This window comes from Pristiophorus japonicus, chromosome 15 (assembly GCF_044704955.1).
Source record: "Pristiophorus japonicus isolate sPriJap1 chromosome 15, sPriJap1.hap1, whole genome shotgun sequence".
Taxonomy (NCBI): Eukaryota; Metazoa; Chordata; class Chondrichthyes; family Pristiophoridae; genus Pristiophorus; species Pristiophorus japonicus.
Window position 1 is genome coordinate 153,219,436 of NC_091991.1, and position 27,990 is coordinate 153,247,425.

Genomic DNA, 27,990 nt, shown 5'->3' on the forward strand with positions numbered 1-27,990 from the left:
GACGCCCTGGGACGTTTTACTATGTTAAAGGCGCTATATAAATACAAATTGCAGTTGTTGATATTTTTGTAAAGGGCTTTAGGACATGTAAAAGGCGCTGTATAAATGTAAGTTCTTTCTTGCCACAGATGATTTTCAGTTCGTTTAAATGAATAGGTGGAATATCATGGTGAGTGCACATACAATTTCCTGGTGTGTGGTTCTAACAGATAAGGTTCCACATCAAGAGTGCATACTCAGAAAACTAGTCCCACGGACATGTATTTATTTCTTAAGAGTGAAATAGATCAAATAGGTCATGAGAACAAATTAAAAGTTAAATCGAGTTGAAAGTGGCCATTCAGCCTTCAAGCTCAGTCCTTCCAGATTACAATGGAAATACTCAAAGTGTCACTCATCTCCCTCACCCTCACTGCTACTGAAACTATCACCATGCCTTCATCATCTGCAGACTTGACTTCTCCAATGTCCTCTTCAGTGTTCTCCTGAGCTACACCCCACATGAATTCCAGTTCATCCAAAACTCTGCTGCCCACATCCTGTCCACTCACTTATCACCCACTGTACTCACCAACCTCCATTGGCTCCCCATCAGAATTTCAAAACCCTCATCCTTGTTTACAAATTCCTCCTTGGCATTATTCCACCCTACCACTGCAATCTCTTCCAATCTTATGTCCCCACTCGCATCCTCTGCTTCACCAACATTGGTCTACTCTTCATTCCCCCTCCCTCTCTTCTACCACTGATGACAGAGCCTTCATCAGTCTGGTGGACATACTCAAGAATTCTCTGCCTATAACCTCCCACTTTGCTATATCTCTTCCCACCCTCAAAAAGTTCCTTAATACCTATTCTTTAGACCATGCCTTCACCCACTTCCCCTAACTCCTTCATACTCCCACTCAGGACCAATCACCTGTTATAGAGCATCTAACCATGGGGCATTTTGCTACTTTAAAAGTGCCAGTTGTGGACACTCGCCTGAGTCAGAAGGTCATTCCAAAGATTTGAACACAAAATCTAGTCTGACATCTCAATGTAGTACTGAGGGAGTGCTGCACTGTCGGAGGAGCTATCTTTCGAATGAGATATTAAATTGAGACCCTGTCTGCCCTCTAAGGTGGACGTTAAAATATTTGAAGAGCAGGGCGTTCCCTTTGTGTCCTAGCTAATAGGTATCCATCAACTAACTGATACAATCAGGTCATTTATTTATTTGTTTGTGGGAGCTTGCTGTGTACTTGAAAAAAGTACTTAATTGCTGTAAAGCATTTGGGACATCCTGTGAGCATGAAAGTCACTATAGAAATGCAAGTTCTTTCTTTCTAAAAGCCCTACAATAAATCATCATCATAGGCAGTCCCTCAAACGAGGATGACTTGCTTCCACATGAGTTCACAGATGTTTCAATGAAGGACCAGATGTTCCAGTCCTGAACTCCAATTGAGGGGGTGGAAGATGCCAGTGCGTGGATTTTTTTAACGTGTGGTGACCGTTGCACACCAGCCACCACACGGGAAAAGTTTACTTTACAGCTAACAGAAAATGGGTTTGATCCATTGACCTCTGGGTTATGGGCCCAGCACACTTCCACTGCGCCACATAAGTTGCTGACATTTGACCAAACCTTCCGTGGGAGTCTGTTCTATTATTAAAGCCAAATGAGCGAATGTCATTCCACTGACTGACAGTTGGAAGATCTGTACATAACATTATATAATTTTTGGAGCGGGAGATGGTGGGGCTCCCTCTGTCCTGCGTGGTAGGGGGAGACCAAGGTTTGGTTTCCCTGCTCCGTCTCCTATCTTCTCTGTATGAAAAAAAAAGTCCGAACTGATGTAAGAAGCACCGGCTGTTTGTTAAGAGTTCTGTGTGAGCCAAGTTCCGTCTTCCATCAGCCACGGAGCTTTAAATCTACTCTGCACCGTGCCATTTCGCGTTACACTGGATCACATAGAATCATAGAAAATTACCGCACAGGAGGCCATTCGGTCCATCGTGTCCGTGCTGGTCCGAAAAGAGCTACAAGTAGACACTGCACTTGCTGTACAGGTGATAATAACTGGAGCTATGGCTGCGTGTACATGGATGGCACAGCAGAGGGAGCAAAGAGTAAACAGTGACTGGGCCTACAGTATCGAGGGACATCAGATCAGACACACGTTCTCGCGTTAATAACGAAACACCATGGATGGGAAATGGCCTTTCGGCCCTTGGAGGTTCATTCCCTTCCGTGCTGTGCATGTCCCACCGCAAACTGGAAGGCAGTGAATTGGAAATGGGGTTGAAGCTGGTCAGAGTGCGCTGATCCCAGTCCGGATTCCCGGGGGGAGACCCCGCGCGCGAGCCGAATTTTGCGACTTTCCCTCGAATTGATACATTTCATCAGCTGGAGTTAAAGGGGGCCGCGACCCCGCGCCTCTCGCTTCATCTCCAGCAGAGCCTGGTGGGCAAAGCAAGCGCCATGGCTTCCACTTCGCCTTACTTTGCATCGGGGGTATTGACTCGGAACATGAGCCGGCAAGTGTGCGCCGCCGCTGGGGGCAGGGGACGGAACCAGGGCTCCAAGTTCGCAAGGAGCCCCAACAGGCTGCCCCAGCCCGGGACAGGCAGTGGGACACCGGAATGCAGCGATGCAGTGGTGCAGCCCGGCTATCCCAGCCAGGACACGGCCAGAACAGCGACGCGGACCCAAGCTGCAGGCTCTCCCCCCAGAAATGCACCGAGACAGAAGAGGAAAAGCGTCCAGACTGTGAGCTGTTCGACCCAAATCACTAGCGAGGCGCAGACTGCTTCCTCCACTGAGGACACAAAGGCCAAATGGGAACCCAAGGACTGGAGAGAGCAGTTGGACAATATCTGGGAGATGAGGAAGGGCAGAGACGCGCCTGTAGATCACATGGGAGCTGAGCAATGCTTTGACAAAACTGCAGCCCTGCAGGTAAATCAATGGAACCCTAACACTTGTGGTTTCATAGAGAAATAACTTGTATTTATATAGCGCCTTTCAGGACCTCCCAACGTGCCTCTCAGCTAATGAAGTATTTTTGAAGTGTAGTCACTCTTGAAATGGCAGCCAATTTGCCCACAGTAAGCTCTCACATACAGCAATGAATGACCCGATCATCTGTTTTCGGTGTTGGTTGACGGATGTTGGCGAGGGCGCCTGCCCTGGGAACTTTTATGTCCACCCGAGATGTGGTGAACGGAGCCTCGGTTTAAAGTCTCATTCGAAAGATGGCACCTCCGGCAGTGCAGCACCTCCTCAGCACCGCACTGGGAGTGTCAGCTCAGATTTTGTGTTCGGGTCTCTGGAGTGAGACTTGAACCCACAGCCTTCTGACTCAGAGGTGAGAGTGCGACCCACTGAGCCACAACTGGCACATGATGTCCTTCACGGTCAGATACTCTGCACTTGCCGTTTGGGTTGAGAGACGATGGTGGGCTATTCTGCCGGATTTTGGGCAGCAGCTGTAGAACTGTAGCCCACTCTGAATCATCACCTTCAGGAGACCAGGGAAGAAAAAGGGGGAGAAAATGCCCCATAAGTCTCCTTCATCTTAGATATTTATCAAAGGCAAATTTTGAAACTTAAGATAAAAGTTGAAGGTAGAAAATTGTTTGCTTTATGTTTGTGTTGCCACTGATTATTTTGATATGTCTTTACGGAATTTTGTAGGTCATGAGGTATCAGGTGCTTTTGTCACTCATGCTGTCCAGCCAGACCAAAGATCAGGTGACATACGCAGCTATGAAACGGCTCAGAGAGCACGGCTTGACTGTGGAAAACATTCTCAAGATGGAGGATAAGACACTCGGGGAACTCATCTATCCAGTCGGATTCTGGAGGGTTAGTCCACCAATACTTGCAGCTTAAGTATTTTACAACTGAATAGCTTCCCATATACAGAACCCGGATTTTCATTGCCCCACCATTGGCAGCTATGCCTTCAGTTGCCTAGGCCCTAAACTCTGGAATTTCCTCCCCCCACTAAAGACGCTCCTTAAAATCTACCTCTTTGACCAAGCTGTCCTAAGGTGAACGGAATCAAATTTTGTTTGATAATCGCTCCTATGAAGTGCCTTAAGACGTTTTACTATGTTAAAGGCACTATATAAATGCAAGGTGTTTGAATTTGAGCTCTGATCATTTCAAAGTACGTGATTGAGTTTTCGGGGTTTTTTTATGGTTTCATGTTGATATTTACTGAGAGCTGCAGGGCACAATTTGCTTGAATTATCCCGAGGAAAGTTCTAGAGCTGATTAGATTTTAATATTTAATTTTCTGTGCCTCTGCTCTCTAAGTACAGTGTGTTTACATCCTAGAGCACTTTACAGGCATTTACTGATCCTTCCTGCTGGTCACTAGCCCCATCCAGGGCCAGTCTCATTAGAAACATAGAATATAGGTGCAGGAGTAAGCCATTCGGCCCTTCGAGCCTGCACCGCCATTCAATGAGTTCATGGCTGAACATGCAACTTCAGTACCCCATTCCTGCTTTCTCGCCATACCTCTTGATCCCCCTAGTAGTAAGGACTACATCTAACTCCTTTTTGAATATATTTAGTGAATTGGCCTCAACAACTTTCTGTGGTAGAGAATTCCACAGGTTCACCACTCTCTGGGTGAAGAAGTTCCTCCTCATCTCGGTCCTAAATGGCTTACCCCTTTATCCTTAGACTGTGTCCCCTGGTTCTGGACTTCCCCAACATTGGGAACATTCTTCCTGTATCTAACCTGTCTAACTCTGTCAGAATTTTAAAGGTTTCTATGAGGTCCCCTCTCATTCTTCTGAACTCCAGTGAATACAAGCCCAGTTGATCCAGTCTTTCTTGATCGGTCAGTCCCGCCATCCCGGGAATCAGTCTGGTGAACCTTCGCTGCACTCCCTCAATAGCAAGAATGTCCTTCCTCAGGTTAGGAGACCAAAACTGTACACAATACTCCAGGTGTGGCCTCACCAAAGCCCTGTACAACTGTAGCAACACCTCCCTGCCCCTGTACTCAAATCCCCTCGCTATGAAGGCCAACATGCCATTTGCTTTCTTAACCGCCTGCTGCAACCTTCAACCTTCAATGACTGATGTACCATGACACCCAGGTCTCGTTGCACCTCCCCTTTTCCTAATCTGTCACCATTCAGATAATAGTCTGTCTCTCTGTTTTTACCACCAAAGTGGATAACCTCACATTTATCCATATTATACTTCATCTGCCATGCATTTGCCCACTCACCTAACCTATTCAAGTCACTCTGCAGCCTCATAGCGTCCTCCTCGCAGCTCACACTGCCACCCAACTTAGTGTCATCTGCAAATTTGGAGATACTACATTTAATCCCCTTGTCTAAATCATTAATGTACAATGTAAACAGCTGGGGCCCCAGCACAGAACCTTGCGGTACCCCACTAGTCACTGCCTGCCATTCTGAAAAGTACCCATTTACTCCTACTCTTTGCTTCCTGTCTGACAACCAGTTCTCAATCCACGTCAGCACACTACCCCCAATCCCATGTGCTTTAACTTTGCACATTAATCTCTTGTGTGGGACCTTGTCGAAAGCCTTCTGAAAGTCCAAATACACCACATCAACTGGTTCGCCCTTGTCCACTCTACTGGAAACATCCTCAAAAAATTCCAGAAGATTTGTCAAGCATGATTTCCCTTTCACAAATCCATGCTGACTTGGATCTATCATGTCACCTCTTTCCAAATGCGCTGCTATGACATCCTTAATAATTGATTCCATCACTTTACCCACTACTGATGTCAGGCTGATCGGTCTATAATTCCCTGTTTTCTCTCTCCCTCCTTCTTTAAAAAGTGGGGTTACATTGGCTACCCTCTACTCCATAGGAACTGATCCAGAGTCTATGGAATGTTGGAAAATGACTGGCAATGCATCAGCTATTTCCAAGGCCACCTCCTTAAGTACTCTGGGATGCAGACCATCAGGCCCTGGGGATTTATCAGCCTTCAATCCCATCAATTTCCCCAACACAATTTCCCAACTAATAAGGATTTCCCTCAGTTCCTCCTTACTAGACCCTCTGACCCCTCATTGGGCCAGTTGGCTTTATTAAATCGTTGACAATTGTATACTAGACCTACGAGGCATTGCTCATAGTGAGCCAGAGGATACGACCTTTTATAGCAGTTCTGGTGTTATCAACAAATTGGCTTGGTGAGGGGGCAGGTGTGGATGCCGTTACAGGACGTAAGTGACATTTGGGTAAATAAAGTTGAGATCTAATTGAATTGCGGAACCAGCTCGAGGGACTGAATAGCCTATTCAACAACAACTTGTATTTTTATAGCACCTTTAATGTAGCAAGATATCCTAAGGTGCTTCACAGGAGTGATTATGAACCAAAATTTGACCGATCCGCATCAAGTGATATTAGCACAAAAGCGAAATACTGCGGATGCTGGAAATCTGAAATAAAAGCAGAAAATGCTGGAAATGCTCAGCAGGTAAGGCAGCACCTGCGGAGAGAGAAACCGTTGACGTTTCAGACCGATGACCTTTTGTCAGAACTGCAAAAAGTTAGAGATGTGACATGTTTTAAGCAAGTGCAGAGGCAGGGAAAGTGGGAAGGGGAGGAAAAAACAAAAAGGAAGGTCTGTGATAGGGTGATTAAATGACAAAAGGGATGATGGTGCAAGGCAAAAGGAGATGGTAATGGGACAGGTAAAGAAAGAAAAGATGGCTCCAGAGGAGATGTAAGTGGGAATGGCAGAATCAACAACAGCTGCCGTCCCAAATTGTTGAACTGAAATTGTTGAACCGAAGGCTGTAAACTGCCTAATAGAAAGATGACTTGCTGGTCCTTGACTATACGTTGAGCTTTATTGGAACAGTGTAGGAGGCTGAGGACCGAGCCGGAGTGGTTCAGAGAATTAATATTGAGAAAGCTGCTGTCTTTTTCTGACATGTTCAGAAAGTGCCTGTTATATATACCTAAAGAAAGACTTGCATTTATATAGTGCCTTTCATGACCACCGGACGTCTCAAAGTGCTTTACAGCCATTGAAGTACTTTTGGAGTGTAGTCACTGTTGTAATGTTGTAAGCGCAGCAGCCAATTTGCACACAAGCAAGCTCTCACAAACAGCAATATGATAATGACCAGATAATCTGTTTTTTTTTTTGTCATGTTGATTGAGGGATAAATATTGGCCAGGACACCGGGGATAACTCCTCTGCTCTTCTTCAAAAGAGTGCCATAGGGTCTTTTACATTCACTTGAGAGAGCAGACGGGGCCTCGGTTTAACGTCTCATCCGAAAGACGGCACCTCCGACAGTGCAGTGCTCCCTCAGTACTGCACTGGAGTGTCAGCCTAGATTTTTTTTTTGTGCTCGAGTCGCTGGAGACTTGAAGCCACAACTTTCTGACTCTGAGGTGAGTGTGCTACCCACTGAGCCACAGCTGACCCTGCCTACCCAAGTTATATTGCTGGGAGAATGCTGGCAATTTCAGAAACCCAGCAGCGCCAATGAGAAACCCTGCCAGTTGGCAGTCCTATCCGCTTCCTTTCCAACCCACCCACCTCTGCCAACTTCCTTTGAAATATGCTGCATCCTACTTTTCATATGATGAATGGATAGATCGTTGTTATTTTTGCATCTTATTCATGATGTGACTTACCTGTGCAGAGCAAAGTGAAGTACATCAAACAGACCACGGCGATCCTGAAGGAGCAGTACAATGGCGACATTCCCAGTAGTGTCAGAGAACTGCTGAAACTTCCAGGAGTGGGACCGAAGATGGCCCATCTCGTCATGAAGTTAGCGTGGAACAACGTGTCTGGCATCAGTAAGTACCTAGGACACCAGTAACAGCATGAAACCAAGGGGTCAGGCTAGGTAGGCCAGCTGCATGCTGCTTTATGGCCATTATAGCAGTGTCCCAGAAGCCAGGTGGTTGAGGGCTGTAGGAAAATATAGGGAGACCTCCCACTCCAACGTCACTGTAATCAGAATGATGCTGAAAGTGCAATTCATGCCACTGGGTGGTGCCGTGGTGCAGACTGAACTCCATGTTCATGTCTTGTGGGCTCCTGCTAGCCCAGTGAAACTGACGCTGCATGTTCCTGTGACGGAACACATCAATAAACAAACTGCCTACAATTTGTAATTGAAGACTCTAATGGGTGAAGCAGTCAGAAAGCTCTTTTGCTGCTTGAAAGCCATGTTTGAAGCAAAAGCTTTGCACATTCTCCCAGTGCAGTTTGAAACTGAGCAGTTCTCTCTCTTAAATGTGTAATGAATTGAATTGGTCATGCAGCTTGTACGGGGGCGGTACAACTTGATCTTTCTCTGGATACCAGGTGGAAGAGATAGGAGAATTCTAGGAACTTCCATGCGAGTGTTGAGGCATAAACTGGTACAGAGTCAGTTCAGGGAATGGACCCCTCAAATATTTGGAACTAAATACGTCAAATGATACAAAAAAATCTGGTGGCTCTTAAGTATTAATGCAGCCATTTTGTAAATTGGAGGATTGGCAACTGTACAAATGCCAGTCCAGGTGAGGTGTTGGCCGTAGTGTAGCGGGTACCACTTCCTCCTCCGTCACAAGATCATGGTTCAAGCCCCGCGACAGAGACATGAGCGCATAATCCAGACTGACCGTGCAGTGCTGAGGGAAGCTCTGAGGTTGTGAAATCGCAATATAAATGCAATCCTTTCTTTGCAAGTCTTTCACCCATTGGCTTTGCATTTCATGTCAAAAAGGTGAACTGTGAAGTGAAGCCCTTCCTGACCATGTAGGCTGGGTTTGTGTCAAGATTGGCCTCCTAGACTGGTGCACTGCAGTACTGAAAAGCTGACCTTGAGTAGAGAAAGCTTGTGCATAGGTCAGATAACTTTGTTCTGTGGCTAAGTAAGAACAAAGAAGGACTTGCATTTATCTAGCCCCTTTCACAACCTCTGCACATCCCAATTACAGCCATTTCACCTGTTCTTTTGAACTGTTGTCATGTAGGAAACACAGAATTGTGGGAGTACCTTCACCACACGGACTGCAGCGGTTCAAGAAGGCGGCTCACCATCACCTTCTCGGACAATTAGGGATGGGCAATAAATGCTGGCCTTGCCAGCGATGCCCACCTCCCATGAAGGAATACATAAAAAAAAATGTAGCTATAACAGGCGATCCCCATGATCAGCAGCTCCTGTGCACAGCAAGATCCCAGAAACGACAGTGTGATGATGACGAGATCATCTGTTTTACTGGTCTTTGTTGAGGGATAAATACTTGCCAGGACACCAGGGAGAACTCCCCTGTTCTTTGAAATAGTGCCATGGGTCTATTACATCCACCCGAGAGAGCAGATGGGACCTTGTTTTAACGCCTCATCCGAAAGACGGCACCTCCGGCAGTGCAGCACTCCCTCAGTATTTCATTCATTCATAGGCAGTCCCTCGAATCGAGGATGACTTGCTTCCGCATCAAAAAGTTCACAGGTGTTTCAATGATGGACTTACAATTCCAGGTCCGAACTAAATTCTGAAGGGTGGAAGATGCCTGTGCATGGATTTTTTTAACATGTAGTCACCGTTGCACACCAGCCACCACATGGGTTTGACAGAGCTAGGTCTTGGTCCAGTGGCAAGGGTTAACCAAGACGACTGGAGACCAGCTCTGCTGCGTGGACCTAGTGCGGACACATATCGCAGTGTGGGCTGGTCCGTGCTGCCCCTGGGCCCTCGCCTCTTCTGGGCCCCGAACTCACGCCTCTCCTGGGCTCCGATCACATGCCTCTGCAGTCTCTCGCCGCTCCTTCACCCCAACCTCGCCGCTCCTTCAGTATCTGCACGTGCTCCAATCACTGACCTGGATCTTGGTGACGTCCCTTTTCACTGCCGTTGTTCTCCTGCTCCAGCACGTGCTGCTCCCTGGTGTGGTATGCCTCCACGCTGCTCCTTCCGCTCCCTGGCCTGCTCCGGGATGTCAGCCTAGATTTTGTGCTCTGGTCTCTGGAGTGGGACTCGAACCCACGATCTTCTGACTCCGAGGCGAGAGTGCTGCCCATTAAAAGGTTGTCAGTTGTCAAAGGTTTTATTCCCTGTGTATTGCTCCTCTGTTGTTGGCACTGCTGCGTTCTATAGCTGCTCAACATTAAAGCCTGATTTCCTGTCCCGTCGCTCCTGGCGTGTTCGCAGGGAGTGCCGGATGGGATAACGCGAGCCGGGCCACCGGTTAGCCGGACCGCCGCTTAGCCGGCCAGCATTCCCGGTGAGCACCACTCCTCGACACAGCTGCTGATCATGGGAATTGTCTGTAAAATCTACAATTTAAAAGCAATGTATTCGTTCAAGGGATGTGGGCGTCGCTGGCAAGGCCGGCATTTATTGCCCATCCTTAATTGCCCTTGAAAAGGTGGTGAAAAGCCGCCTTCTTGAACCGTTGCAATCCTTGTGGTGAAGGTACTCCCACAGTGCTGTTAGGGAGGGAGTTCCAGGCTTTTGACCCAGCGACGATGAAGGAATGGCAATATACTTCCAAGTCAGGATGGTGTGTAACTTGGAGGGGAACTTGCAGGTGATGGAGTTCCCATGTATCTGTGGAAACACCGAGGCAAGAGCTTGCTGGTTAAGGCAGGGAGTAGCTGAGTTATGCGGAGCAGACAGGTTCTAGATTCAGTCCTCAGTTAGCTGAGCCAGGCTGGTGGTAGAAGCGCTGTAATTGGTGTCAGCGCTCATGGGCTGGGGAGGATGTAATTGGCCAGGGTTTCCAAACCTGAACAGAATAGCACCCACTGCTGGAAGGGCATTTGTGTGCAGGCTGGGCAAGGCAGGACCACATAGAATTTACAGCACAGGCCAATCAGCCCAACTGATCTCTGCTGGTATTTATGCTCCACACCAGCCTCTTCCCCTCGCTCTTCATCTCATCTTATTTGCATATCGTTCTATTGCATTCTCCCTCATGTACTTGTCTAGCTTTCCCTTGCAGCCATCTAAGCTATTCATCTGTGGTAGCAAGTTCCACATTCTCACTGCTCTCTGTGTAAAGAAGTTTCTCCTGAATTCCTTATCGATTTATTAGTGACTGTCTTATAATTCTGATCCCTCGTTTTGGATTCCTGCACAAGTAGAAACATCTTCTCTACGTCTATCCTATCAAACCCTTTCATAGTTTTAAAGACTTCTATTAGGTCAACCCTTGGTCTCCTTTTCTCGAGAAAAGATTCCCAGAGTCTGTTCAGCCTTTCCTGATGGTTTTAATCTCTCAGTTCTGGTATCATCCTTGTAAAAGGATATAACGTGGCTGTAATGTCCTTTGGTCAAATAACCTGCCGAAGCTCGCTATGCAGACTCGTGTGAATTGGCACTTCTGCAAGGTAGTGAAGGGCATCCAGCAATGTTCCTATTAATCTGTGCGGCCGCGCAGACCGATCACCAGCTTTTCATGGGACATTCTGCGCTTGCGCGAAATTTTAAATGGGTGCGCAGTCCATTAAAGAAACCGCACCCCCTGTCCCCCCCCCCCCCCCAAAAAAAAATTGGGGGAAACATTGGCACCCAGAAGATATGGGTACCGTCCCCCCAGTGAGGAATCAAAGTCTTTAGAAGGGAAGGGTAGAAAATTGGTGGCAAACTGGAGCTGCAGTGATGTCCTCTCAGAGCGGTTTGCTACAGGATTGGCCGCAAGCGAGATCGTGACTGATGTTGGGGGATGGCATGTAGGAGGCAAACAGTCAGAGGGCCAGTACCTCCTCAAATGAGACCACAAAACAGCTGTGACTAAGGGCAGGGAACGCAGGAGGTGCTGACTTGCTCCAGGAGCTCCCTTTTATGTGAGAGGGACAACAAGGCTTCTCATCAACTCAACCACACGCACAAAGTTAGTCCCATCGAGCAACGTGCAGCTGTAAACAGCGACCGGTGGAAAAGAAAGCGAACTTGCATTTAGATAGTGCCTTTCCTGATCTCTGGACATTCTAAAGTGCTTTACAACCAATAAAGTGCTTTTGAGGGGTAGTCGCTGTTGTAACAGGGCATCGCTATCGCAGCAGAGCTGATTTGGTCTCGATTGGGCTGTTTCAAGCATTCTCCATGCAGCAGATAGACAGTGGGCGGTGCGTATCTGCACAAAAGTAAGTACGGGCTCCGAACAAAATGTTTTGCCAGCAGAAAGCGAGCAATTTTTCAACACAACAAACCCATTGTCCTCCATGGAAAAATTCCAGGTCACATCCGCCACTGGAAAGCGACCGGTAAACTTTCTCTTCCTTTTTGGAGGACTGTGCAAATAGCTCGGTTGGAGTATCTGCTATTTTCTTGTTTCTCCCTGAATGTATCTGGGGCGGCGGGGGAGTTTTATCCGTGCAGCAGAAGCGTGTTACGTTGTGGCAAGGCAGGCTGTGCAACATGAGGTCTCCGTCAGGCAGATTCCCGGGAAGAGTAACACTGACGCATGTGTCCTCGCAACACGAGCATTAACATAGACATAGAAACATAGAAAATAGGTGCAGGAGTAGGCCATTCGGCCCTTCTAGCCTGCACCGCCATTCAATGAGTTCATGGCTGAACATTCAACTTCAATACCCCATTCCTGCTTTCTCGCCATACCCCTTGATCCCCCTAGTAGTAAGGACCTCATCTAACTCCTTTTTGAATATATTAAGCGAAGGTCAGCTGTTTTCAAATAAAACATACCATTTTTTTACTCACTCTCTCAGCCATAACAGCTGCTCGTTGATCCGTGTAGATCCGATGCCTCAAAATGAGGCTGTCTCACACACTCTGTGCTTTCCAATGCTGCCCTACCTCCAGTTTTCTTTCCAAGCAGATTTTAATAAATCCAGAAGATCGGAGAATTCTAAGCCCAAAAACACTGGCATTCGAGTTTCCCAATCTTTTATGCTGCTTCATAAGAAACAAGGAAATGGCAGACCAATTGAACATATACTTTGGTTCTGTCTTCACTAAAGAAGACACGAATAACCTCCTGAAAATACTAGCGGACCGAGGGTCTAGCGAGAAGGGGAAACTGAGCGAAATCCTTATTAGTCAGGAAATGGTGTTGGGGAAATTGATGGGACTGAAGGCTGATAAATCCCCAGGGCCTGATAGTCTGCATCCCAGAGTACATAAGGAAGTGACCCGAGAAATAGTAAATGCATTGGTGGTCATTTTCCAACATTCCATGGACTCTGGTTCATTTGCTATGGATTGGAGGGTAGCTAATGTAACCCCACTTTTTAAAAAAAAAGGAGAGAGAGAGAAAACAGGGAATTATAGACCGGTTAGCCTGACATCGGTGGTGGGGAAAATGTTGGAATCAATTATTAAAGATGTATTAGCAGCGCATTCGGAAAGCAGTGACAGGATTGGTCCAAGTCAGCATGGATTTATGAAAGGGAAATCATGCTTGACAAATCTTCTAGAATTTTTTGAGGATGTAACTAGTAGAGTGGACAAGGGAGAACCAGTGGATGTGGTGTATTTGGACTTTCAAAAGGCTTTTGACAAGGTCCCACATAACAGATTAGTGTGCAAAATTAAGGCACATGGTATTGGGGGTAATGTATTGACGTGGATAGAGAACTGGTTGGCAGACAGGAAGCCAAGAGTGGGAATAAACGGGTCCTTTTCAGAATGGCAGGCAGTGACTAGTGGGGGGCCGCAGGGTTCAGTGCTGGGACCCCAGCTGTTTACAATATACATTAATGATTTAGACGAAAGAATTGAGTGTAATATCTCCAAGTTTGCAGATGACACTAACCTGGGTGGCAGCGTGAGCTGCGAGGAGGATGCTAAGAGGCTGCAGGGGGACTTGGACAGGTTAGGTGAATGGGCAAATGCATGACAGATGCAGTGTAATGTGGATAAATGTGAGGTTATCCACTTTGGTGGCAAAAACAGGAAAGCAGATTATTATCTGAATGGTGACAGATTAGCAAAAGGGGAGGTGCAACGAGACCTGGGTGTCATGGTACATCAGTCATTGAAGGTAGGCATGCAGGTACAGCATGCAGTAAAAAGAGCAAATGGCATGCTGGCCTTCATAACAAGGGGATTTGAGTATAGGAGCAGGGAGGTCTTATTGCAGTTGTACAGGGCCTTGGTGAGACCATACTTTGAGTATTGTGTGCAGTTTTGGTCTCCTAATCTGAGTAAGGACATTCTTGCTATTGAGGGAGTGCGGCGAAGGTTCACCAGACTGATTCCCAGGATGGCAGGACTGACATATGAGGAAAGACTGGATCGACTAGGCTTATACCCACTGGAATTTAGAAGAATGAGAGGGGATCTCATAGAAACTTATAAAATTTTTGACGGGACTGGACAGGTTAGATGCAGGAAGAATGTTCTTGATGTTGGGGAAGTCCAGAACCAGGGGTCACAGTCTAAAGATAAGGGGTAAGCCATTTAGGACCGAGATGAGTAGAAACTTTTTCACCCAGAGTTGTGTACCTATGGAATTCTCTGCTACAGAAAGTTGTTGAGTCCAGTTTGTTGGACATATTCAAAATATGGCCCTTATGGCTAAAGGGATCAGAGGGTATGGAGAGAAGGCAGGGGTGGGGTACTGAGGTTGCATGATCAACCTCAGTACCCCATTTACTATTTACTATGTTTGTATGTTTCTATAAGAAATAGGAGCAGGAATAGGTCATTTGGCCCCTCGAGCCTGCTCCACCATTCAATAAGATCATGGCTGATCTGATCTTGGGCTCAGCTCCACTTTCCCGCCTGCTCCCCATAACCCTTTACTCCCTTATCGCTCAAAAATATGTCTATCTCCACCTTAAATATATTCAATGACCCAGTCTCCACAGCTCCCTGGGGCAGAGAATGCCACAGATTTACAACCCTCAGAGAAGAAATTTCTCTTCATCTCAGTTTTAAATGGGCTGCCCCTTATTCTAAGACTATGTCCCCTAAGATTCAATTAGCTGGATCAGGGGTGTTTCCGCTGATTGCATTGGGTCGGAAAGGCTCTTCAAATTGCACTCATTTTCTTAGGCGTACAGGCACTAGTAGGCACATTTTAAAAAATTTCTCATAGCAAAAAATATTTAATTTACGATGAAACCGACCAATGAAAGCAGTAAATAGTGCAGTAATAGTCTTTTGTTCATTCATTTTCAGTGATTTTAAATTGGGTTAGTCACAGGTGGAGGACTGGACACCAATGTTCCCTGGAGTTTATACTTGGTGTGAGGGCCCTTTAACTGGCTGTGTGGCCCATTCAATGTTTCGTGCATGAGTGGTAATTTCCATTGTAAAGCCGGTGAGTGGCCTGCATGGGACCTCCAGACCACTGAGCTCAGCGGGAACGTTGCTTTACACTCATTAATAATACTTATTTTTGGTGATTAACCCATTTTCAGCTGTATTAATAAAACTGCACTAGTTTACCACTCCTCAATCCATCAAGGAATGCTTGTTTATGTAAAGAAAAATATATAACCGATTACGTTCTATAACGCTACCTGATTGCACTGGTTCAAGGAAGATTTTGAGTTTGTGATTATGCAAATGATTTTTTAGCAGAAACTTGAACCAAGAATATATAGCACCTTTAACATAGTAAAATGTCCCAAGGTGATTCACTGGAGTATTAAGAGACAAAAAATTTGACACCGAGCCACTTAAGAAGAAATTAGGGCAGCTAACCAAAAGCTTGGTCAAAGAGGTAGGTTTTAAGGAGCGTCTTAAAGGAGGAAAGAGTGGTAGAGAGGTAGAGGTTTAGGGAGGGGTTCCAGAGCTTAGGGCCTGGGCAACAGAAGACGCGGCCACCGATGGTTCAGCGATTATAATCGGGGATGCTCAGGAGGGCAGAATTTGGGGAGCACAGATATCTCGGCGAGGAGAGGGGGGAGGAGGAGGAAGGGGCAGGAGGAGGAAGGGGCGAGGGGGGGAGGAGGAGGAGGAGGGAGGGAGGAGGAGGAGATGGAGGAGGAGGGAGGGAGGGGGAGGAGGAGGAGGGGTGGAGGAGATTACAGAGATAGGGAGGGGTGAGGTCATGGAGGGATTTGAAAACAAGGATGAGAATTTTTGAAATCGAGGTGTTGCTTAACCTGGAGCCAATGTAGGTCAGCGAGCGCAGGGGTGATGGGTGAGCGGGACTTGGTGCGAGTTAGGACATGGGCAGCAGAGTTTTTAATGACCTCAAGTTTGCCTGGGGTAGAATGTGGGAGGCCAGCCAGGAGAGCATTGGAATAGTCAAGTCTAGTGATAACAAAGTTATGGATGAGAGTTTCAGCAGCGGATGAGCTAAGGCAGGGGCAGAGACGGGCGGTGTTATGGAGGTGGAAATAGGCAGTCTTAGTGATGCCACGGATATATGGTTGGAAGCTCATTTCAGGGTCAAATATGACACCAAGGTTGCGAACAGTCTGGTTCAGCCTCCGACAGATGTTGGGGAGAGGGATGGAGTCAGTGGCTAGGGAACGCAGTTTGTGGCGGGGACCGAAAACAATGGCTTTAGTCTTCCCTAACCAGCACAATTTCAAGCGCTTTTGGGTGCAATTTCATGTAAAAGAAATGCAAGCTGAGATGCAAATTCATTGGCAGTAGATTCTAACTGGAAGAGCTAAGTTGGTTTCTTGTTATTTTAGCTCAGCAGCTAATTTGTGGACTTACCAGATAGATTGATAAGAGATAGATAGACAAACCGCTTTGGATCCAAGAAAGACATATTTTCTTGCATGCCTTAAGCTTACAAATCACACTGGGTGAGGAAGCACAGTGTGGACTGGAGCAAAAAGTTACAATGGGACATAGACAGATTGAGTGAGCAAAACGATGGCAGATGGAGTTTGGGGACATGCGAGGTCATCCACTTTGGATCCAAGACAGAAAAATCAGAATACTTTCTTAATGGTGAGAGACTAGGAACTGTGGAGGAACAAAGGGATTTGGGTGTCGGGGTGCACAAATAACTAAAAGCTCGTGCATCTGTACAAAAAAGCTCGTGGAATGTTGGCATATGTCTCAAGAGTGCTGGAGTAGAATGAGGAGGTAGTTATGCTTCAGATGTACAGAGCCTTGGGGAGACTCCACCTGGAGAACTGCGTTCAGTTTTGGGCACCACACCTCATTGGGGTACAGCACAGAGTCACCAGAATGATCCCAGGGCTCGGAGGGTTAAATTATGAGGACAGGTTGCATAAATTTGCCTTTTGTTCCCTTGAGTTTAGAAGGTTGGGGGTAATCTAATCGAGGTGTTTAAATGACAAAAGGATTTGTCAGAGTAAATACAGAGAAAGTATTTCCTCTGGGGGTGGGGGGGGTGGGGTCCAGAACAAGGGGGCACAATCTCAAAATTAGAGCTAGACCATTCGGGAGTGAAATCAGGCAGCACTTTTCACACAATGGATAGAGGATATCTGGAATTATCACTCCCCAAAGGCTGTGAACTCTGAGTTAACTGGAACATTTAGGACTGCGGTTGATGTTCAGTTGATTGGGAAGGTCTGCTGAGAGAAGGGCGAGGGGGATCTAACCAGCCATTTGTCAGACTAGTGCTGCCCAAGCCCACGTAAGCCATGGTCTGTTTCAATGCCGTTGCCAAGTCTACAGGTGTATTTAACTCACTAACTGAGTCAGGGCCACGTGCTTTAATATTTTTCTTATTTTTGATGTGAAAATTGATTATATTTGTTCACTTACTTTCTGAAGATTAATTTGTGGCCTCGTCTCACTGAAGTGTTTTCCGTCTGCTTACTGGAAGATTGGAGAAGCACGTATGAGGACATGTGAGAAAGACACAGGGGGGGGTCATTTTAGCTGAACGTGCCGGGCAGGAATCCCACAGGATCGAGTGGAATGCTGGTTTTACAATATTGCTCTCCTCTAACTTTGGTCAGATGTGGTGTAAAACCAACGTTGCACCCAAACTCGTCAGTTTCCTGACTGGCAGGTTAGGTTGAAGTTGCCCACGCAATATCCCGGTCAGATCCTTCTTGTTGTGTAAGGTTAGATTTTTGGGCCGTGCGAGCACATTGCTGACTCTAAGTTGCAGCGGCACTTATGGGGGGTGGCCAGCACTGGTGAACCATGAGGATATCTAATGCAGATCCAAAACTTGTAACATGGCGCTGCTGTTTGACTTGGTTTGATGTACACCCTTGGCCAGTGTTGAATCTTGCCCCAGCACCCGTCTGCTGCCAGCACATTTAATCCTCGTCCGTTTGATTTTTGCAGGTGTAGACACCCACGTGCACAGGATCTCAAACCGACTGAAGTGGGTCAAAAAAGAGACCAAAACTCCGGAGCAAAGCAGACTGGCATTGGAGGAATGGATGCCACGGTAACTGGGATTGGGGAGGAGATGTCTAAATGCAGCAGAGAGACGGATCGTGCTTGTAGTGCAGGCAGAGAAGTGCTCAGTGAAGGCAGGTTAGAATCGGCCAAAGCCCCTCACACACAGCGTAACATTGGGGTAGTATCAGAATTGGTAGAAGTTTGTGAGCAGGTTACCTGCGGTAGGGAATACTGTTTGGTTGGGGGAGGAAAAGGGAGAGGAATTACTGAGCCACAGGAAACCGGGAAAGAAAGTTGGAAGTACTGGAATAATTGCACAATCCTCAAGTTGTCACTTGCGATTTTCTGAAGTAACAGCCTGTTCTCAACTATTGAACTAGAGGGGCACCCCTATGAGGTTAGAGATGTGGGTTTGCACCTTTTTGTTTCATTCATTCTCGGGATATGAGTGTCACTGGCAGGGCCAACATTTATTGCTGTCCCCAGTTGACCTTGGTGGTGAGCCGCAATCTTGAACCACTGCAGTCCGTGTAGTCACAGTTGTAATTTAGTAACCATGGTAGTCAATTTGCACACAGCAATCTCCCACAAACGGCAATGAGAAAAATGTCCAATTAAACTGATTTAGTGATATTGGTTGAGGGTAGATATTGGCGAGGACACCAGTGAGAACTCCCCCACTATTCTTCAAATATGCCCATGGAATCTTTTATGTCCACCTGAGAGGACAAACGGGGCCTCGGTTTAAGGCCTCATCCGAAAGATGCTACCTCTGACAGCGCAGCACTCCCTCAGTACTGCACTGGAATGTCAGCCTCATAATGTGCTCAAGTCTCTGGAGTGGGACTTGAACCCATGACATTCTGACTCAGGCCTGTATTAATCCTTTTGCAGAGTGTAATTATTTCTGGTTGTTGCTTTAGTTACGCCTTCACTTGCTCACTTGCAGCAAGCTGAGTATGGAATGGTTCTCTGCACACTCGCTGGTGATTTGAAATCAAAATCCGCCCTCCTCCTCTTCTGATGACATTTATTTTAGCAACGCAACAGAATCTAGCAGCATCTTCCCACTGGGTACAACCAGCTCACATAGTTCACCCCAAACTGCCCCCCCCGGTCCGTCTGCGACCCCCCCCCCCCGATCCGTCCGCGACCCCACCCCCCCGATCCGTCCGCGACCCCCCACCCCCACCGATCCGCCCGCAACCCCTCCCCCCTCGGTCCGTCCGCGACCCCTCCCCCCCCACCGATCCATCCGCGACCCCTCCCCCCACCGATCCGTCCGCGCCCCCCCCCTGATCCGTCCGCGCCCCCCCCCCCCGAACCGTCCGCGACCCCCCCTCGGTCCGTCAGCGCCCCCACCCTCGATCTGTCTACGGTCCCTCTGCCTCGATTTGTCCAATCTCCTCTCGGTTTGTCCACTCCCCTCTATCAGTCCGTGGTCCTCCTTTTCGATCTGACCTGTCCCCCATCCCCCTCAATCCATCCACAGCTTCCTTTTAAACTATCCACACCCCCACCCCCGATCTGTCCGTGGCCCCTCCCCTGAAACAGTCCCCTGGCTCCAGCTCATTTCATGTTCAGACGGAATGCAACTGATGTTTTTAGGATCAAACCATGAGGTACATTTATTTACCCCCCCCCTCCCCCCCCCCCCCATTCTTCTCTTTCAGGGACCTCTGGAGCGAGACCAACTGGCTGCTGGTGGGCTTTGGTCAGCAGATCTGCCTGCCAGTGAATCCTTGCTGCGCTGGATGTCTCAACAGAGAGATCTGTCCCACGGCCAAGAACAATCTTAGGAAAACAAATCCCAGGCTTTCTCCCAACTCTCCGCATCAGCTGTGCCAATAGCAGCAATAATTAAATCCTTGTGTTTAGATGTTAGAACGTGACATAAATTATTCAAAGACTGGGAGATGTTTGTCCCAAAGTCAACTAAAACAAAACTGTATCTGATGATGTTGATGGATTCCAGTTGCTGGTGGAGCATTGAATACAATTGAATAATGCTGTTCCCAGTGAGAGCAGCGTGCGGGTCCTAAAGATGCATCTTTAGTACGACCGGTTATCACAGTGTGGTGACAAGTGCCTCATACTGACATAGCCAGGCAAATCTCGCACACTAATCTGCAGTTTCACATGTTTAAATTCCTCACTGTTAAACCAAGTGGTTGAAATTCCGCTGGGTGCTACTTCTAGCTCACCAGTTAACGCACTTGTGTTAAATTCTTTTGTTCTCTATGCTTAATTGGGTTAAAGGCTTTAACTAGCGCAGGAATTTAACTGAGCACGTTAACCACAAAATAGAATTTCATTTGTCACTTAGTGCCCCTAATTATCTTGTGGTTCGGAGTACGGTTTTGTTTAAGCAAGCAGAGATGTAGGGGTACCCTTCACTGACAGGCCTGTCTTTGGCCAGTGTTCTTTTTAAAAAAAAATGATTTAAAAAAAAATTATGTTTTTCCTTGTATCTCTCTCTCTCTCTCCTCTCCCTCGTTACAAGTTACTCTTCTTCTAGTGCCAGGTCCACATTTTTTTTTCATTCCCCAGCTGAGGAAGGAGAGGGGAGGGGGCAGGCAGCTTCCCTGTCCACAAGCCTCTGTAGGTGTCATCCCGTAACAGTCTAATAGGACAAGTATGTGAGTTTGCACAGTGATTTTGTTTTATGTTATTTTTTCAAACCACCTCCCCTCCCCCCCCCCCCCCACCCACGACCTCTCATTTTGCAACAATCTCCTTGAGTACATCGACCCATTGGAGGTCGGAAATCTCAGTTCCTTCCGCTGGTGTTTTGATTTTAGCTGACCGAAAGAAAGAACTTGTGTTTCTATAGCGCCTTCCACGGCCTCAGGATGTCCCAAAGTGCTTTACGGCCAATGAAGTACTTTTGAAGTGCAGTCAATGTTGTAATGTAGGAAACATGGCAGTCAATTTGCACACAGCAATTTTCCACAAACAGCGATGAGATAGTGACCGGATCATCTAAATTAGTGATGTTGGTTGAGGGATAAATATCAGCCAGGACTGATGACCTTCTGCGATGTACTGCAGAGGTGTTTGCAAAAAGTATGTCAGTGACATTTAGTGGCAATAAAAGGTCACTAAAAAGCACAGTTGCAATTTATGAAGAAGAATATAGTATCCGAGATTGTGAATCCCCCCCCCCCCCCCCCAACTTACCGTTAGCAAAGCGAGGGACAACCCAAATAGTTGAGCATCCATTTTCTAGCCAGGTAGGCACTGCCCCAATTTACCAAGACCTGTAGAGCTGGGAACTCACCCTTCCATCTCTCTTACTCCAGTTGACGTACTTCAGGGTTGGAAGTTTGCTGGAGGATTGCACAGCACTCTGAAGGTTAGAATTTGAGTCTGAAAACTAATAGGACTGTTATTTTGTTTAAATGGCCTTAATGCGAGTGGTTGGGCGAGTTGATCTTTCACATGGCAGAGATGCTTCACTCTGCACAGTGCTGACTTTGTGATGTGCCCTTTCCGTGCACCCTTTTCTATTCAGCACTGACTGAGCCCAGCACATAGTTCACTCTCCTTCCACTCAGTAACAGCTCTGTGATCTCACCACTCGCCTCACTGTTTCCAGCAAAGAAACATCCGAGACTTGCTCCTTACAGGAAACAGGCGCAGCAAGGCAAATGGCCAGAAGTGGATAAGTCAAAGCACATATATAAAAGGTTCGGAAGCAGCCTGGAAGCTAAGCTAAAAATATCCATCTTCTGGTGTAATTGCTTTGCCACAATTGTCAGCGTTCAATGATTCCTCTGTCCATCCTCCTCCAAAGAAAAGACCAAGCTAGAAATGATGGGATAATATCGGCCAATGTTCGTATGTCATTATTCTCGCTACTATTTTAACAGAGATGACAGGCCGTTTATTCATTAAAATACAAGACAGAGGACTGTTTTAACACATTAACTGTTCTTCCGTCAATATCACCTGATTTCTGGACGATTATGTTGTTAACTGGTCTGTCTATATTCTGCTATCACTAGTTAAGTTCAATCCAATGCAAGTTTGTTAAGCTACCTCAGCAATACCATCGCTCCAGGACCACTTCAACCACATTAACCAGTACGACCACCGGAAAGCCATAAGCCATAATACAGTGTACATCCCATACAAGTTCTAGAGTAGGGCCAATTATTTCAATATTGTGAAATGAAGCTACTGGTTGGTACTGACTCCTGACGGATGTAGTGCCTGCGAACTGGATTCTTCCCACAGTTCAACATTAAATCACACAGATGTGAAAGGAACATTTATGTAGTTCTGCTTTTATATTTGTTTTGAAATTGCCCTTGCATATTAAGCAACAGTACATGCATACATAGAGTGCTGGGGCTATTGAGAGGAGCTGAGTAACCAAATCTCTCCATATTCCCTCAATTAATTTCGCTATCTTTTGTTTAAGACAGCAACAGTTATTTTGGGAAAAGTTTGCTTTAAAAAAAACATATATATTGGAGTTGGCAGAAAAGCCAATCTAAATGATTTACAGCAAAAGTAATTGTGCACCCAAAGTGTGTGATGTTGCTGATGTTCTGAAACCTATTGGAGTGTCTGCAGCCAAGGAAGGTAATAAGTGTCTTGTGCTGTTAGCGTGCACGGAGCCCAAAGATTGAGATCTGGGCTATTTGCAGTTGGCTTAACTGTCCGCTGAGGTCCAGCCCAGTTCCCCAGTCGGGGAACTGGGAGGGCGGGTGGTGCAATATTATTTAAACTCAACTCGAAGGAACAGTGCTGTCAAACTGTAAGGGCCCCACTGTGTGTGGAAACAAGATTGTAAAAATGAATATGAATGGACTAATAAAAGTTATTTTTCAAAAATTCCAATACAAATTTATTTAAAAAGACTTGCATTTATATAGCGCTTTTCACAACCACCAGACGTCTCAAAGCTCTTTACTGCCAATGAAGGACTTTTGAATTGTAGTCACTTGCAATGAAGGAAATACGGCAGCCAATTTGCACAATACAGCCTTCTCTGTCCTAACAATTCTTTGTTTTGATTTTCCACCAGTGAAAATGTAGCTTCCATTCTTGTTACTGAGAAGCCTATGTGAAGGGCCAAAACCCATAGTGAACATCACCATCAAAGGTAAAAGAGCAGGAGAGAAGCTAAATAAATTAAGTAGTTGTACTTAGTTGACTTCCAGCTTCGGTTGTGGTGGCCAGAATCATAGGAAAAAGGGAAGATCAAGGGAGGTAAGGTCTATAGTTTGGAAGCCCCGGGAAATAATGAATTGGAGTATGAAACAGAATTACATAGAATGTACAGCACAGAAACAGGCCCGTTCGGCCCAACTGGTCTTTGCTCCACAAGAGCCTCTTCCCACCTACTTCCTCTCACCATCAGCATATCCTATTCCTTTCTCAGTCATGTACTTATGTAGATTCCCCTCAACTACTCCATGTGGTAGCAAGTTCCGCATTCTAACCACTCTGGGTAAAGAAGTTTCTCCTAAATTCCTTTTTGGATTTATTAGTGATTATCTTATATTTATGGCCCCCAGTTTCTGTCTCCCATTACAAGTGGAAACACCTCTACGTCCATCGATCAAACCCCTTCATGATTTTAAAGACCCCTGTTAGAAGGCTGAGGGGTTCTAGAGAAAAGAGCCTAGCCTTTTCAGCCTTTCTTGATAGTTATAATCTCTCAGTTCTTGTAGCCTTGTGAATCTAACTGTGCACAGAAGTCTTGATTTCAGCACCATGAGGAAGATCATGTACGATGGTGCACTTGGAGCTTTAGATGATCTCATTGAAACAGAAGATTCTGAAGGGGTTTGGCAGGGTAGATGCTGAGAGGCTGTTTCCCCTAGCTGGAGAGTCTAGAAATAGAGGGCATAGTCTCAGGATAAGGGGTCAGCCTTTAGGACTGAGATGAAGGGAAATTTCTTCACTCAGAGGGTTGTGAATCTTTGGAATTCTCTACCCCCGGAGGGCTGTGGATGTTGAGTTGTTGAGTATATTCAAGGCTGAGATCGATTAGATTTTTGGACTCTAAGGGATTGGGCGGGAAAGTGGAGTTGAGGTCGAAGATCAGCCATGATCTTATTGATTGGCAAAGCAGGCTCAAGGGGCCACATGGTCTACTCCTGCTCCTATTCTGTTTTTAGTAGAAGAGAAGACCGCTTAATGCTGCAATAACCACAGTAGTATAGCTAAAACAAAGACCGATTTAAGACAGGTTTACAATATGAAAAAAAAATCACTATCCATGTAATGATAGCAATATTTACAGTTTCAATAACCCCTTAACCTCAGAGTTTCAGCATGGCCTTTTTATGTTTAATTATATACGCTTACATTCTTTATTAGAAGAAAACTGAAGCACAGAATCTGCGGTCAGGGAGAGTCAGCATGGATTTATGAAGGTTCATGAAAGAAAGACTTGCATTTATATAGCGCCTTTCACGATCACCAGATGTCTTAAAGCGCTTTATAGCCAATGAAGTACTTTTGGAGTGTAGTCACTGTTGTAATGTCTTCACAATATTTTGTTCGAGGAAGGGAATTCCAGAGCTTTAGGGTCTAGGCAGCTGAAGACCCACCACCAATGGTGGAGCAATTAAAATTGAGGCTGCTCAAGAGGCTAGAATTAGAGGAACGCAGATATCTCGGGGGTTTGTGAGAGGAGGTTACAGAGATGGGGAGGGGTGAGGCCATGGAGGGATTTGAAAACTAGGATGAGAATTTTAAAATTGAGGCATTGCTTAACCAGGAGGCAATGCAGGTCAGCAAGCACCTGCGTGGCGGGTGAACGGGACTTGGTGCGAGTTAGGACACTGGCAGCAGAGTTATTATGACCTCAATTTTATGGACGATAGAATGTGGGAGGCCGGTCAGGAGAACATTGGAATAGTCAAGTCTACGGGTAACAAAGGCATGGATGAGGGCTTCAGCAGCAGATGAGCTGAGACAGGGGAGGAGTCAAGTGATGTTTCAGAGATGGAAGTAGGCGACCTTGGTGATGGCACGGAAAGGTGGCCGGAAGCTCATCTCGGGGTCAAATATGACGCCAAGGTTACGAACAGTCTGGTTCAGTCTCAGACAGTTGCCAGGGAGAGGGATGGAGTCAGTGGCTAGGGAACGGAGTTTGTGGCAGGGACCAAAGACAATGGCTTCAGTCTTCACAATACTTAGTTGGAGGCAATTTCTGATCCCCTCGTACTGGATCTCGAACAAGCAGTTTGACAATTTAGAGACTGTGGAGGGATCGAGAGAGGTAGTTTTCAGGTAGAGCTGGGTGATCCATTTCCTGAAAAAATGTCAAAGTCCTGAAAATGGATCTACTCACTGCACCAGGAGTTCCAGCGGTAAGTACCACTCCAAAACTCATGGGTGTGCCAGCTTTCTGGTGCACCTGAATTTTGGCCCGCTAGTATTTTGGGATGTTCTGAGAATAGGAAGAGGTGATACAGAATTGCAAGTTATTTTACCCTTTCTAATCAGTAGGCTGACATGCAGATGGAATATTTCTCTCAGAACTTTACAGTACAGAAAGAGGCCATTCAGCCCATCATGCCTGTGCCACCTCTTTGAAAGTGCTATCCAATTAGTCCCATTCCTTTCTCCATAGCCCTGCAAATTTTTCCTTCATTGTTAATTAGCATATTTTACATTGCAGTCATTCCCTGTAACTGTGCTTTCAAACACTGCTAAACAAACTATTCCTAGATATCCAGCCCGCAGAAAATACCCAATTGCTAAGTGGCTGCTTTTATTAAAAATATATATTTTTTGTTGTACCAACCTTGAGCCGTGTCAAAGACCCGCGGAATGCATGCAGCTGGTTTTTATTGGCACACTGACCACCATCACCACTGCCGAAGCCCTTTTCATATTATTATGGTTGAGGAATGTTGGGACTCTGCCAAATTTTGGTTGGTTAGCAGACAGATACTTTTAGTTCGGAGTACACAGAGTACAATTAAGCCTTTTTTTTGCAATCTTTCGCTGTGATGTTACCTTCCTTTAAACCAAGTGCTGTGTTTTCGTTGTTCCAGATTCTTTGATGAATTTATGGTGTCATTGTGCAAAAAACACTTGGAATCATATTATCTGTTAAGATGATCAACTTGATTTAAAAAGAAAACTAAAATGGAAAAGCAAGATCAAAGGTATAGATGGCAGATATTTTTCTTAACATGTACTTCGCGTCATAAATTTATGTTTGAACAAGATGTAGGAAAGAACAGTTTCTTTTTTCAAATTGCAAGTGTAAATCCGAACAGGAGAAAGAAATCTTTTTCTTGTGTGTTGACGCTCGACAACTGAATTTCCAATCTGTCTTCCCTTCAGTGCTGACTGAACTCAGAATATGGGAGCTGAGCAAACTGAACTATTTGGCAGATTCAGCATCGATTACTGGAATTCTCCTCAACTGTGTTTACATTCCCCCTAATGAGCCTTTGAGCATGTCAGTGTAAGAACGGCACTCGCAAGAAATGTAGTCAGCTGGAAGAGAATCAGCGCACGTCATTGGAAGATTACTGCTATATCTAAAGAACATAAGAAATAGGAACAGGAGTAGGCCATACGGCCCCTCGAGCCTGCTCCGCCATTCAATAAGATCATGGCTGATCTGATCATGGACTCAGCTCCACTTCCCCGCCCGCTCCCCATAACCCCTTATCGTTTAAGAAACTGTCTATTTCTGCCTTAAATTTATTCAATATCCCAGCTTCCACAGCTCTCTGAGGCAGCGAATTCCACAGATTTACAATCCTTTGAGAGAAGAAATTTCTCCTCATCTCAGTTTTAAATGGGCTGCCCCTTATTCTAAGATTATGCACTCTAGTTCTAGTCTCCCCTATCAGTGGAAACATCCTCTCTGCATCCACCTTGTCAATTCCCCTCATAATCTTATACGTTTTGATAAGATCACCTCTCATCCTTCTGAATTCCAATGAGTAGAGGCCCAACCTACTCAACCTTTCCTCATAAGTCATCCCCCTCATCTCCAGAATCAACCTAGTGAAGCTTCTCTGAACTGCCTCCAAAGCAAGTATGTCCTTTCTTAAATATGGAAACCAAAACTGTTATAGATGTAAACCTGTAAATACCTTGTTTAATCACCAGAGGGCTCATCCGTTGGAGTTCCAAGGGATCCCACAATCTCTTGGGAGCACCTGTACTTAAGGAGGCCTCACAGGCTGGAGAGGCACTCTGGAGACCTGCAATAAAAGACTAAGGTCGCACTTTACTTTGAACTCACAGTATCTGGTCTGACTCTTTATTCATGCACTACAACTGGCGACGAGATACAGATGACGAACCCCACCGCAATGGTGCAGAGATGAGTGGACATCCTGGAGAAATTTTCGATGGAGATGATTGGGAAACCTTTGTGGAGTGACTTGACCAATACTTTGTGGCCAACGAGCTGGAAGAAGAAGCGAACGCTGCCAAACGAAGAGCGATTCTCCTTACTGTTTGCGGGGCACCTACGTATGGCCTCATGAAAAATATGCTTGCTCCAGCGAAACCCACAGAGAAATCGTATGATGATTTGTGCACACTAGTCCGGGAGCATCTTAACCCGAAGGAAAGCGTTCTGATGGCGAGGCACCGGTTCTATACGTGCAAGAGGTCTGAAGGCCAGGGAGTGGCAAACGATGTCACCGAGCTAAGATACCTTGCGAATTTGAAGGACATTTGGAGCACATGCTCATTTGAGCCAATATTTTTTCTCACTATTGCAGTGATTTCACCCTTTATCAACAGAGCTACGCTACCTCC

General features: G+C 46.1%; 2 protein-coding genes across 4 annotated transcripts in view; one reads left to right on the forward strand and one right to left on the reverse strand.

The window, feature by feature from the left end:
* Positions 1–7,758, reverse strand: part of tsc2 (TSC complex subunit 2) — a 96,076-nt gene extending 88,318 nt beyond the window's left edge. For both annotated transcript variants that reach the window (XM_070901132.1, XM_070901131.1), the window contains exon 1: positions 7,655–7,758. The gene's annotated coding sequence lies outside the window, so the exon portion shown is untranslated. The remainder of the gene's footprint in view (positions 1–7,654) is intronic.
* nthl1 (nth-like DNA glycosylase 1) lies at positions 1,849–27,576 on the forward strand. Of its 2 annotated transcripts, XR_011596835.1 has the most exons (7): positions 1,849–2,944; positions 3,683–3,853; positions 7,663–7,822; positions 18,172–18,277; positions 23,267–23,344; positions 26,256–26,369; positions 26,551–27,576. XR_011596835.1 is itself a non-coding variant. In XM_070901146.1 (5 exons), the coding sequence occupies exons 1-5, from the start codon at positions 2,468–2,470 to the stop codon at positions 20,080–20,082; spliced, it is 1,092 nt and encodes a 363-aa protein (XP_070757247.1). In that variant the 5' UTR covers positions 1,855–2,467; the 3' UTR covers positions 20,083–23,053. The 2 variants fall into 2 exon arrangements, 1 of the variants encoding a protein (XP_070757247.1); XM_070901146.1 differs by lacking the exons at positions 23,267–23,344; positions 26,256–26,369; positions 26,551–27,576 and adding an exon at positions 19,905–23,053 and having other exon boundaries at positions 1,855–2,944.
* The last annotated feature ends 414 nt before the right edge of the window (positions 27,577–27,990 follow it).

Coding starts and splice junctions, on each gene's coding strand:
- nthl1 (XM_070901146.1), top strand. CDS start 2,468: ATGGCTTCCACTTCGCCTTACTTTGCATCGGGGGTATTGACTCGGAAC. Junction 2,945..3,682: donor ACAAAACTGCAGCCCTGCAG/GTAAATCAATGG, acceptor GGAATTTTGTAG/GTCATGAGGTATCAGGTGCT. Junction 18,278..19,904: donor TTGGAGGAATGGATGCCACG/GTAACTGGGATT, acceptor CTTCTCTTTCAG/GGACCTCTGGAGCGAGACCA.